The 13,332-nt window shown below is 39.9% G+C and overlaps 1 protein-coding gene across 1 annotated transcript in view; it reads left to right on the top strand.

Moving 5' to 3' along the window:
• The window catches only part of slc2a15a (solute carrier family 2 member 15a), a 29,799-nt gene extending 17,435 nt beyond the window's left edge, over positions 1-12,364 (top strand). Inside the window, exons 6-12 of the mRNA XM_059359947.1 lie at positions 154-286; positions 831-1,018; positions 4,544-4,654; positions 5,330-5,431; positions 7,540-7,615; positions 9,695-9,822; positions 11,235-12,364. Of these exons, the coding sequence (XP_059215930.1) occupies positions 154-286; positions 831-1,018; positions 4,544-4,654; positions 5,330-5,431; positions 7,540-7,615; positions 9,695-9,822; positions 11,235-11,489 (993 nt within the window). The 3' untranslated portion in view covers positions 11,490-12,364. The remainder of the gene's footprint in view (positions 1-153; positions 287-830; positions 1,019-4,543; positions 4,655-5,329; positions 5,432-7,539; positions 7,616-9,694; positions 9,823-11,234) is intronic.
• Positions 12,365-13,332: the final 968 nt, after the last annotated feature.

Below are 13,332 nucleotides of genomic sequence, written 5' to 3' on the forward strand. Positions count from 1 at the left end.
AGCACAATATGCATCGCACATCATAATGTTTTTGTCGTTGACTTGGTAGATATTGTGTTTTTCTCTTATAAATGAAATTGTGATATTTTTGTCATTACATCATCAGTGCTTCCCTTCAAATGATCAAACTATGATTGTGTTGTGACCATACAGGAAGAACACTGGCCCCTCTTTCTTTCAGTGGTGGTGGTACCCACCTTCATCCAGTTGATGTTGTTGCCATGGTTCCCAGAGAGCCCCAGGTACCTGCTGATTGAGAAGCACAACGTCCATGCCACCATCACAGGTCAGTGTAGTGGTGTTGCTGCACATCAACAAGTTGGCCCGCATATTGGGCAATAGGACCAATTACATGAAAGTAAAATAATTCTGTAACTTGCCCAATAAAAAGATTTTATTTTGTCACAGATTATGGTAGTAAAACATATTGAGACATGTATTATTTCATTGCTCTATGGCAGTTTTGAAGTGTACCTCCCTTTACAGAGGTATTACGATTAACAGAGAGATGCAGCTGTGTGTCATCACCCCAGCAATAATCAGAGATATCAAAGCTAGATATTTTATGGCAGTCGAGCAGCATGTACACACTAAACAGGATGGGACCAATAATTAACTGAAGACTGGAGGCCAGACTGACTGACTGACTGACTGACATTTAAATAATGTACCAACTGTACTGTCATCTCTGTTGGCTTATTAACTTGTCTGGTTATTCAAGTCAAATACATCAGTACAAGTGTAGCTGTAATTACTTTTGTTTCAGATGTACTCTTGTATCTTTCTATTATGTACTGTGACCATGCTGCTATCTGTCCTCTGTTTCACAGCCCTGAAGTGGTACAGAGCCAAGTGTAACATCCAGGCTGAGATTGAAGAGATGCAGGAAGAGCAGCGCTCCTTGTCCTCAGTGGAAACGCTGTCAGTATGGAAACTGTTGCTGGATGACACAGTCCGCTGGCAGGTGCTCAGTGTGGTGGTCATCAACATCGGCATGCAGCTGTCTGGTATTGATGCTGTAAGGACTCTTTGAAAACTGAGTAACATATGCATAGAAGAAGTAATAAGTAATGTAATAATCATCATTAATCATCATATAATTCATCATTCATATTTAGTAGTGGTTGAAGGAATTTGTAATTATTGTCATAGAAGATGTTGGCATATCACTCATAATATATATCATTAAATGGTGTGGGGGGGCTTCAGCTTGTTCTACCTTATCTAAAGCCCAGTACATATCAATTCATAAATGGGAAGGATGATGAAGACAGGCGTTGGAAAGAGGTTTGGTTGAAGGCTGTCTTCGCTCGCTACTGTTAATTTGAAGCAGTGGAGAGGCCTTCTGTTGTGGTCTCTGGCTGTTGTAGAGAACCTTGTGTCCACTAATCCTAATTTTGAGGGACAGAGCACTGGAAGAGAGTAGGGTGTATAGCTGCAGGGTTGCTTATCTCTGAAGGGAGATGTCTGCAGGAGGCCTCAAACCTGAGGTGCAGGATGAGAGGAAAGGGGGGGGGTCTTTGGAGGATCCAGGCCTGTGTCACCTTCCAGGTCCCGTTGAGAGCAGAAGTGTAAGAGAGTGAGGAAGTGTAACTCCAGCTTTTTATAACTGCTTCCAGAACTTCCTGTGTTGTCAGAGGTTCTTCTTGACCAATGACGTTGTCACACACTGGTAAGGGTCATAAACCAGAGGCATCATGGAGAGTGGAGTTTGCTGGCTGTTTCCTTGCCAGAGAACACCACAGACATCAAGTCTGTCTTAAAATAGTCCAAAATCAAAAATCACAGATTTGCCTCAAAGGGCTTTACAGACTGTACATGGTACGACAACCTCTGTCCTTAGACCCTCACATCGGCTAGGGAAAAACTCCTCAAAAAACTCTTAACAAGGGAAAAAGAAAAAGAAACCTCAGGGATCCATCTCCCAGGACGGACGGACGTGCAATACATGTCGTTGTACAGGATCAACAGAGTAGAAAAGAGTAGATAGAGGTTGAAGGGGGAGAGGGAGGGAGGGAGGATAGAGAGGGAGGGTTGAGAGGAGGAGAGGAGGAGAGAGACAGAGAGGAGCAGGAGTTCTGGGAGGTGCACAGCAGCAGGTGATGAAGCACCACCATTTGGCAAAAGTGATGCAGTTAGTGTAGAGTGGACCGCAGGAGAGGAGCATTCCCATCTGGGGCCGACCAAGATCCACGGCAGTGAGACCAGCAGGAGTGATGCCGAGCAGGAGCACAGCTCGACACCCTCTGGGAAAAGGACACAAGTGCCAAGATCCCAACACTATACCGACCACACAATTACAAATGTGACATATTGTAACCTGTTATTATACTGGCAGTTCTCTAAAAATGGGCAGAGAACTCTCTGATGATAAGTAGGTACTGTTATTATCCAGAGGGCCTTCCAAGGTTTAGCAGGTGTTTTCTTTAAATCGGTATCAACAAACATGTGTTGTCTTTATATCCTCTCTATGTGCTTGCTTAACATCAGCTGTTGGTTGCCAAATGGTGTCTGTTAAATTGAGTCTTTAGGCTACAGTGAGCAGCAAAAACTCCTGATAAAATAGCGTCAGATGGTTGTTAGTCAGTTTTGTTACTTATGTTAGTTAGCTTGTTTGCCTCCCTTAGTCCACCTCAACCACTCCCCCAGTTTTTACAGCTCCCTCCTCTGATTGATCTATCTTATTAGACAAAGACACTGAGATGAAAGTAGGCCTAAATGATCCTTCATTGTTTAAGCCTCTCGTGGTCTTGGGAATATAGCCAAAAGCTGGTGTCATAGTTTTTCTGCAGATATGATTAGCCAAATTCACTCTCTGCACTATGCCACAGAGATTCATCAATTATTCAAATGATTACTGGGGTAACCAAGCCAGAAATACTGCATAATGTAAGCACTCATTCGGACGCTCTTCTCAAGGCTGCATTTTTAGCTGTTAATTAGCTTTGCCTTAACAAAGCATAGCACTACTGAAACATCTACATACTGAGCATGAGGTGGTTTATGGTGATGATGAAAACAGAAAACTAGAATGATAAGGATAATATATTATATAAAGACCTCTGACCACCAGTTGTAAGAATGGAAAAGTCACTCCTTTGCAGACATGCCCACATTATGCTAATATCGTGCATAAGTTACTTCCCATATTTGCCATTTCATTACAGTGAGAGCATTTCTTGAGTCTGAACCTCACTGTATAAAATGAGCTGCTGTTAATAATTATAGTTGAGCATGGAAATGGACTTCAGAAAGAAACATGTTCTGAACCATAATACACCTTAATAGATTTATTAATTGAATAATTGATTAATTATGTTATTGATTATTAGAGAGTTATGACCAGAAGAACCCAAAACATAGTGCTGAGCTGCATCTCAAAATATCTTAAGATCCCCAGCTTTCAGATAATGTACATTACTTTCATGTGGTATATGTTGTTGAGCTGCTATATCTATATCTACTGCCCACAACCCCGATTCAAATGAGGTGGAACTAAAAGGGATTAATGTGATATGTTGGAGGACTTTTTGACCATTTTTATCCATTCTAAATTTGAAAAAGTGGTAACATTTAGCACCAAATGTGTTGAACAAATGGCATCAACCAAAACATTTCTGCAACAACTTATGATAATTGAGCATGGAAATGGATTTCAGAAAGCAACACCATAATGTTGATGGAGTTAATGCTGACAAACAATAATTGTGATGATGCAGATGATAATAAGGATAATAGTATGGTGAGTGTGATGTGGCAGATGCTTGAGGTGATCTAGTCCTAAGTGCATGTGACAGTTGGCTAGCATTGGCACAGTTCCTGGCACATCACAGGACAATCCATGTGTGTTAGTATAGTTTTTTACCTGGTCCTCAAACCATCACCGTCTGCTTTCTTCTGCTCCCCCTAAGGCCTCACATTGAGTTGTAGTGAATGTGAGTAAAAGCCCCTGTGTCTCCATGGTGATGCTGTGCCACCTGTGTAGCAAGTTCTAAATTTCCTCATTGACATTTTACACCATTGTTTGTTTTGTTGTCGAAGCATATGTGACATTATGGAGAGAAATGTTTTGCCTTGGCTTCTCAGCCAAATGGCTCACAGATGACTTGGCTGCTGTGAACATTCACTGTGTCTAAACTGCACACACTTGATAGTGTTCTGTTTAAACCAGCATAAACTGATTTAAGGCAAGCAGCCACAGTAAACTGTCTACCTGTTGTAGTTCCTGTAGTTGTTTTTAAGCCAAATCCTGTTTTTTAACCTAACCTTAGTCAAGTGGGGTTTGTTGCGCAAGGTGGACCGCTTCTTGTGAAGTTTATTTTGAAAAGCCAATATGCATGAAACAGTGACATGGCACTTTGAGCATTGGGCTCACTTTAATCGGCCTGATAGAGGAAGGTACAGAGCCATATTTTGGTGTGAGCCCACTGTCTAGATTGTTTTTATACTTATATGCTTCATTTTTTAACCATCTGACATGATTACTTGTAAAAATAACTATATCTACCTTATTTAATTTCAAGTGCTTATTTTTCCACCACAGATCTGGTTCTATACCAATGACATCTTTGAGAATGCAGGTATCCCACCACCAGAAATTCAGTATACCACAGCAGGAACAGGGATTATAGAGATCATCGCTGGACTCATTGGGGTAATTTTACAAGTTATAGAGGTGTATATACACTGTAGCTTCCTCTTTATTTTGTCCAGAAGGTTTCTGTATCATGAATGTGCATTACAGAGCCAGGAGTCAGGATGTAGTTAGCCTAGCTTAGCTTGAAGCCAGAAAACAGGCATCTATTTATTTATGCCCACATAAACAAAACTGTAAAAATTACAACTTGTTTCAGTTATGATCAGAACTATTCTTTGATGAACAAAACATGTTAAGGTCATATTAAACACTTAAACTGTCATACCACATGATTGTGCTATATGAATATCAGTCACTATGGCACTGAGCTTCATTTTCACTGGCACACCGTGAGAGAAACACTGTCAATTACCTGTTTGTAGATGTAAAGACGGGCGGCAAATAGGTAGACAACATCGGTGAGATTCTCCAGAATCACCAGAGGAGCTGTTATTACCATAGACTGTATAAAATAGGTTATTACACATTTCTGCCTGCTTCCAGTCTAAGAGTCAAAGCTAACCACATCTTGACTCCAGCTCTGTGAGATTAATATTCATCTGAACATCTCATTCTCAGAAAGAAAGCAAACAAGTGTGCCTGTCAAATGTTGAGATGTATCTTCAGATACATCCAAGCCAATTGAGGTTCCATTAACAGTGTCTGACTTGAGCTCTTTGTCTCCTCCTCTAGTGTTTCTCCATAGAGAAGCTGGGCAGGAGGCCTCTGATGATTGGGGGGTTTGCCACAATGGGTATCTGCAGTGCTGGAATCACAGTAGCCCTCATGTTACAGGTGTGTGTGTGTGTGTGTGTGTGTTTCCCTCCAGTAGGCTACAGGGAGATGTGGGTCTTATCTTAGCAGCTGGTAATGAGTCCCTAAACAATCCACAGTGGGACTGTAGTCTGAATTTAAGAAAACTAGTGCAATGCCCTTAGGAAGTATGTATTTGTTAGCATGCTAACCGTGAGATAGCACATTACGCAGTATGCTGCACTAAAAGTACATTAACATGAACCCAATTAGCTGATATACTATATTGCATTTAAGTATCTCATATCAAATGATTATGGGCATTACGCTAAGCAACATGAATGTCATCCCTGAATGACCTAGTAATGCAACATAAGAAGTGAATAAAGCTAAATCTCCGCTTAGCATGCTAATCGCAAATAACAGAATTTGCATATTACATGCAGACCACTACAACGTCTGTAACTCCATAAAAAACACTTTTCATAAGGTACCACACCATCCAACACATACATCAATACATCATCACATACAATCGAACCTTGTAGCGCACTTTAAAACTTGAAAGATAGGTAGGCTAAATAGACTTACAGATGAGATGAGTCAGGCTTGGAAGTCCAGAGTGAATTGTGTAACATGTGCTGTGTTCCAATACCCATACTTCCCGTACTCACTATACTTAGCTTGAGTACGCAGGGTGTTCCGATTCCGATTGCGGTGAAAAGAAGTGTACCTAAAGGACCCGGATGTTGCACTCATAACGGTCAAAACGCTGAGTGTGGAACGATGTACACTATACGCACTCAACGGCCGCCATCTTGTCTACGTAGCGGAAGAGGCGGAGCCAGGCAGAGCCGCTCAGCTCGAAAAAATGTTTGTAATGGCGGCCGATGACGCCGGCGCATTTTCCACATTTGCTGCGTTAATGTAGCCATATTGCCGGATTGTAAAAGTAAAGATTAAACAACACAAAGGATAGTTTTTTTAAGTTTTTCGCGGGTGACGAGCCGCGGCGGCTGTCGCGAGCGTCATTTCCGGTAAGTGCATCACGGAGTATTAGATTTGGAACAACACTCACCTGCTGAAATCTGTGTACTTTGTGAGTGCGGACAGTGTACTGCATTTAAGTGTACTCATGGAAGTATGGGTATTGGAACACAGCACAGGTGTAGGCCGATCACACAATGGGGCGGAGCTCCCTTAAAAGGCGTCCGATCAGAAACAGTGCAATGCTGCAACACGTCCTACGTAAATAATGATATTTCGAAAAATGAATTTAAAAATCGAGGATAAACACCTTCGTGCCATGCGCAAGCCACATATGAAATCTGAGGTCAGTCTGACTAACAGTCAGCGAGATATGCCCTAGACACACATCCAAACACAACACAAACACACACACAGACGCTTCTTGTTTTTTATAGATAGATGACATGGTTATTTCCAGCTATTACAATCCCAGGTGCCCTGTGGTTCCCATGTCTGTTCTTTTTTATATTTAAAAATAACTTTTCAGATCTGTGCAAAATAGCATTGATATTACCAGCTGTACTGTAGATAAGGGATGAAGCAGAGGTAAACCCTCATCAATGTCTAGACAACATAAAAGCCTGCTACTCTGAACCAGCTGAATTTCCATAACTGGAAAAAGTTATCTAGATTAGTTACAACAGATACCACATTTTTCCTTGATTGATTGTATTTCTACTTGCACCTGGCTGAAATATAAAACAAGTATCTCTCTGTATGGTAAACTTTGTGGATCTATTTAATCTTCTCACCTGTACCTGCAACGACACATTCACACCAACACTGACATTTCTGTCCATTCTCTGTCCACACTAAAAGAAAAGAATCTACCTAGCTCTTATGTGAAACAAAGTGACTGGCTTGGACTGAGCCACAAGACAATATTACATTCATGCTCATGTGCAGGGCAGGGGAAAGGCCATGGATGTAGAAAGAGAAGGAGAAGGAACACTGACAGGAGTGGGTTATATTTGAGTTTAGATATTAACAATTATTCTTTCTCTAGAATCTCTGATTCTGTGTTTAAATGTATTGCTGTTTTCTGTCCAAACACCACAGACCAGGCTGAGGTGTGGAGCAGACTGCCTTTTTCATGTGGTGCTCTTTCTTACTTCCTGCAGGCTCACTTATCCTTCATGCGCTACATCAGTGTCTGCTGTGTGGTCGGCATCATCGCTGGGTTCTGTATCGGCCCAGGCAAGTTGCTCTGTTCTGCATGTTAAAGCCTCTCAGTCACCCACTGTGAGCGAAACCTCCTCTATTGTTTTGCACTACTAATATCTTTCCATGCTCTGACAGATACAAAGTTAGACAGAGAGTTAGATCAATAACATTTGATTGCAACTAAGTCAATTTAATTTTTTAGTACAATAGAATTTAAAAGTCAAGATTACTTCATCTTACTACTCCTGAAAGACTTTTGGACTTCTGGACAGGTGATGAACAGCATCACCAGCATGGTTAGCCTGCAGAGGTTCAGGTTACTTTGTGTTATTAAATGGCTCCCTCTGGAGGTCAGATTCTGACATTTCTTAAGGAGTCTTTAATTTGAAGATAAGTATCTATGTGCTAGTGCTAGTAATAGTCCATGTCCTATGGCCTCCTGTAAGAGAGCCGTTATATGCTACAGAAGTTGTAGTTGGAAGGATAAGATATAATAATAAAATATTCTGATATATGACCACATGCTGGCCTGGCCCTCACCTGATCAGCTGATTGTGCTCTCTAATTCGCCTTTCATAAGCTTTAGTGATGGGACAGATGATGATTGAAAATGAACAATCACATCATGAAAATAGATAATATCTTCATAGACAGCCATTTTTCAATAGAGCTGTTGCTTGCTTCTCCAGGTTTATCCTGTGAGGACACTCAGCACTTCCATCCATCTATCCTTTATCCCAGCTATTCTCAACCTTGATTTCTGGGGGTCGTGTTTTAGTCTTTTTGGTCATCTTGTGTCCTTTTTTGGTAATTTTGTTTCTTTTTTGCGCCATTTTGTGTCTTTTTGTCATTTTGTTTCTTTTTGGGCCATTTTGTGTCTTTTTTGGTTAATTTGTGTCTTTCTGTGGTAATTTTTTGTCATTTTGTGGTCATTTTGTGTCTTTTTTGGTCAATTTGTGTTTTTTTGGGTCATTTTGTGTCTTTTTTGCGCCATTTTGTGTCTTTTTTGTCATTTTGTTTCTTTTTGCGCCATTTTGTGTCTTTTTTTGATCATTTTATGTCTTTTTTTGGTCAATTTGTGTCTTTTTGTGGTCATTTTTTGTCATATTGTGGTAATTTTTTGGTCATTTTGTGTCTTTTTTGGTCAATTTGTGTCTTTTTGTGGTCATTTTTTGTCATATTGTGGTAATTTTTTGGTCATTTTGTGTCTTTTTTGGTCAATTTGTGTCTTTTTGTGGTCATTTTTTGTCATATTGTGGTAATTTTTTGGTCATTTTGTGTCTTTTTTGGTCAATTTGTGTCTTTTTGTGGTCATTTTTTTAATTTGTGGTCATTTTTTGTCATTTTGTGGTCAATTTGAGTCCATTTTTGCTTAATTTTATGTAATTTCTTGGTCATTTTGTGTCTTTTTTTATCATTTTGTGTCATTTTATGGAAAATTTGATTTTTTGGGGGGGTAATTTTGAGTCTTTTCTGACAAATCCGAATATAGCAATTTCTGTTCAGTGAGCGGGGGTCGCGGACAAAATGCATGTTAAATTGGGGGTCACGACTCAAAAAGGTTGAGAACTACTGCTTTATCCCTTACCACTTATCCACTCGGGCCTCTGGGGCTGGAGCCAATCCCAGCTGACATTGGGAGAGGGGGGTACACCCAGGACAGACTATTGCAGGGCAGGCACATAGAGATAGGCAATCACTGTGTGTCATTTAAACACATGACTTGTGAAAATGTGCTTTAACCCCAAATAATAGAAAACCTTCCTCTATGTCCTGACTCAGCCAAATATGTGTAATTCTATCTGCTGTGACAGGAGACCCCATCTGGAGCTTTGGACTATGAACATAAAAGTTGTTATACAGAAATAATGATACAAATTTGGGACTGGAGATTACAAATCTATTACAGGGAGCCTGCATAACTAATGGAGGTGTTGAATTCGAAAGATATGGGTGTAATGACAAGCACAATCATGTGGCATTGTGGGAAATGCAGAATCTAGAATTTTTGGAGCTTCACTCATAAAAGTTACTAAAAGTCAGGACCTTTTTGACTGTTGTTTTGAATCTGTCTGTCATATCTGTTACATGTTTTCTCTGTTCCTGTTCCAGCTGGGGTCCCCTTCCTGATCACAGCAGAGCTGTTTAAGCAGTCCCACCGTCCAGCAGCCTACACTATCGGAGGATCGCTAAACTGGCTGTCTAACTTCACTGTGGGCTTCGTCTTCCCCTTCTTACAGGTGAGAACTATATCCTGTGTGAGCTTTTCTCTTTCCATCAATGTGATCTGAACTTGTTAACCCAATCACTGACCCCCCTCCCCGCTTGGTTTGGTTCCAGTCCCCATTATTAGTCTTAAACATTTGTAGAAAGCTCCAAATACATAGTGCTTGTTACATCTGGTACCTGAAGTGTTCGCTTAGGATATGTCACACATGCAAATATTCACCGAACACTTCCATTCTACAAGAGAAAAGCAAAAAATAAAACATTTGCCTCCAGTGGAAAGTCTGCATGTCTGCGTCACGTTGAGTTCACGTTTGAAAAACTTACGAAGTATTAATATGTGTGAACCTTGAACCTAAACCTTGTCTCAGAATAATGTGCATGTTGCTTGGTTAATGCAATGTAGTTGTTCTAGATTATTTTTTGATGATATTTTAACTGTCCCTTTAAAAAAACACATTTCAAATTGAATAGAACTGGATGTCAGATATTATGCAGTATATTGTCATTTTTACAATATACATTTGCTATATTAAATGTCAGAAATTATTGCTGGAATATGGTTCTTTAGTTGTAATTTTTGGCTGCTCCAGGCATCTGTACCTCAAATAGACAATCAGTGTGATGGGAAATTACCTCATATGGTAAAATCAACAATAAAAAAAGGAACAAAAGCTGTTTTCCTTTATGTTTTGGCAATCTCTAGTCACTAGGCTGTAGAAAATTGAGATGAAAGTACAAAATAAAACAAATATCTTATACTGCATCTAGAGCCAAAGAAAGGGGTATAACAGTATGGGGAGATATTTTCAATGGTCCTTCTGATGGTTTTATTGAGTTAATCCAGATTATTTGTGTTAATCAGTAAATCAAATGGTGTGGTGATAAGCTGCCTTTTTTGTTCAATAATAGAATATATGAACAACCATACAACAAATAGCTGTTTAATGCGGGCCCAGGGGCATGCTGTTTTTCTTTGGCAGGAACTGAGTTGCTCCCCTCTTGGCATACCCTCAGGGTTCAGTGACAAAAACTAACAAGCCATTTTATAGTTAAGTAAGACAGTATCACATTTTAAAAGTCAGAAAACAAAATAAGCAGAAAATATCCCAGTAACACGACATACTGAAATATAGTTTTCTTCTGAGTTTGTAAATCTTGCATAGTCTTTAAAACTGTCCCTGCCATGACAGCACACATACTGTCAAATGTATTCTCTCTCTCTCTCTCACACACACACACACACACACAAACTCAAAACTGTATTTATACACCCACATGCATGCACCCACGTGCTGCGTAATGTCTGTTCTGTGTTAAACTAAGGAAAGCAATAACTTTCCTCTTTGGATTGACAATTTATGAATCACTTGTTTCATGTTGTCTTAGTCTCGTTTCTCTCTCTGCATCTATCTATGATCCTCAGATGTCAGCGGGGGCTTACTGCTACTTGGTGTTTAGCACCATTTGTGTGTCCGTGGCAGTCTATGTCTACATTGTGATCCCAGAGACCAAAAACAAGACGTTCATGGAGATCAGCCGGATGTTCTCAAAGAAGGAGGCAGTCCTAGAGACCCAGGGCCTGATCCACGTGGACCAACTGAAACTGAAGAAGATGAACGGCTACGGTGGCATTGAACATGCTTCGATGGAGTTTGACAGCTCTTCATCTGTACCTTAACTGAGCTTCAGGTTCTTACTGAGACTTTAAAAACAGTCATTACTTCTGCTGTTTTGACATGTTAACCAAATAGAACCCTACCTGGACTCAGTGGGCTATTGTTGGGTGTGCTGTATAGTCTACAATCAATATACAGTACATTATGTAGTTCTTATTCAAATACATTTTTTTAGCCTGTTTGAGCCCCTAAAGGAAAATTCCAGGGAATTTAAATGAGGTCTTACTTTAATAGGTTTGGTTTTTATTTGTGTCGGTGCTAATAACATGACGAATCTGGGCCCAAGGTGACATCCTTCGAAAAAGTTTGACAGAACAAGACACAAGCATGAGACATGTTGGACACATACCTCCAGGTTAAGCACAAACTCACTTCCTGCATCGTATTTAACCAACTGTATTTTCTGTAGTTAAGCACTCAGTTTTCCTGTTAGATAAGGGATTAATAGCAACATTTCAGGTGCACTCACTTTAAGTTTGAAAGTGGTTTTAAGAATTAATGTGTTGATTTGCTTGTTTGTTTAATCGTGCAACTTCTTTGTATTAATGTCACCATGTTCCCAGACCTCAGCAATACATTTGTGAATATAATGTAATTACAACTGTTACATAGTGTTCATACCAGACACAAAGTAAAGTTTGAATGCTGATTCCCATTTGTATATATTACTTGCGCCAAACCACCTGTGTAAACAATTCCACTGTTTCTTTCTGGATGGCATAGTGTTTACAGAAGCCCAAAATGTATGGAATAAGGCAACTTTTCAGATTTTAGTTGTCTGAACTCCCTCAGAGCATTAAAGGAAAATGTAAAAAATATACACAGAGAATTGTACAGGATGCACTCCGTGCAGTATTGTAAACAATAAAGTAGATGTATGAAGATGCAGGAAGCTTCACATATTGTTTTAGCATATTGTGAACACAGAATGCACCCCCCGTCTCTCAGAGCTGTTGGTGGTGGGTGTTGAGGGGTTTGGCAGGTAGCTGATGAATGTTGCACTTCTCTGCTACAGGCTGTAAGTGTTTTGTCACAGAGTGTGTTACGACTGGGCCGGCCTATTCTTTATGCTTTATTCTTGTCATTTCATTTAACATGTGAATCATTTGAATGCAGCTGCTTCACTGGAGCCCTCTATCTTGACCTTTACCTTTCCCCTCTTGGTGAGTTCTGTGCTTGGACCTGCTGATACATACTGTAGTAATGCGGCGATAAGGGAGACTTTCAAACCTTACATCATACAACCAAGTAAACCGCAAAGGGGTTATCAATAAATCCAAGAGATCTCTTTTTAAAAAAATGTTCACAGTTCAGAGTCATGACAAGGCATGCCTTGTATATGACTTGTGAACCTGTAAGTGTATGTCCACATTAAGTTTTTCTCTCAGTTTCATCCCTACAAATTAAGCTTTTCTAAAACAGCCTGCTGAGTGTGTCTATTTAAACTGGCAGCTGAATGTTGTAGCATGTACAGGGAGGTACAGGGATGTTAGTCAAGGTTTGAGCTGTGTGACAGCAAAGTTAAGAAAACAACATTCACTAACCTCTAACTTTCTCTGTCATTGTCAACTTATTTTGGAACCTGATGTGACCATAATTGGAGAAGAGGGTGGAGCTGAAGAGGAGGTTGCTAGGTTTACAGGTAATGCATGTGCTAGCAAGTTTCATCCATAATCCAAAATGACACCTTAATGTCTTTTAATACAGTGTTTAATACAGTGGGCCACTGAACAAGAGATTTTTAAGACAAAATGTTCTATTTAACTTTGATGAAAGGAAAACATGCAGTGAAAAGGTCAAAGTTCTAAGATGAAAGTGGTAGTAAAATGTCATGTTCTGCTTTCA

This window comes from Centropristis striata, chromosome 20, assembly GCF_030273125.1.
Source record: "Centropristis striata isolate RG_2023a ecotype Rhode Island chromosome 20, C.striata_1.0, whole genome shotgun sequence".
Taxonomy (NCBI): domain Eukaryota; kingdom Metazoa; phylum Chordata; class Actinopteri; order Perciformes; family Serranidae; genus Centropristis; species Centropristis striata.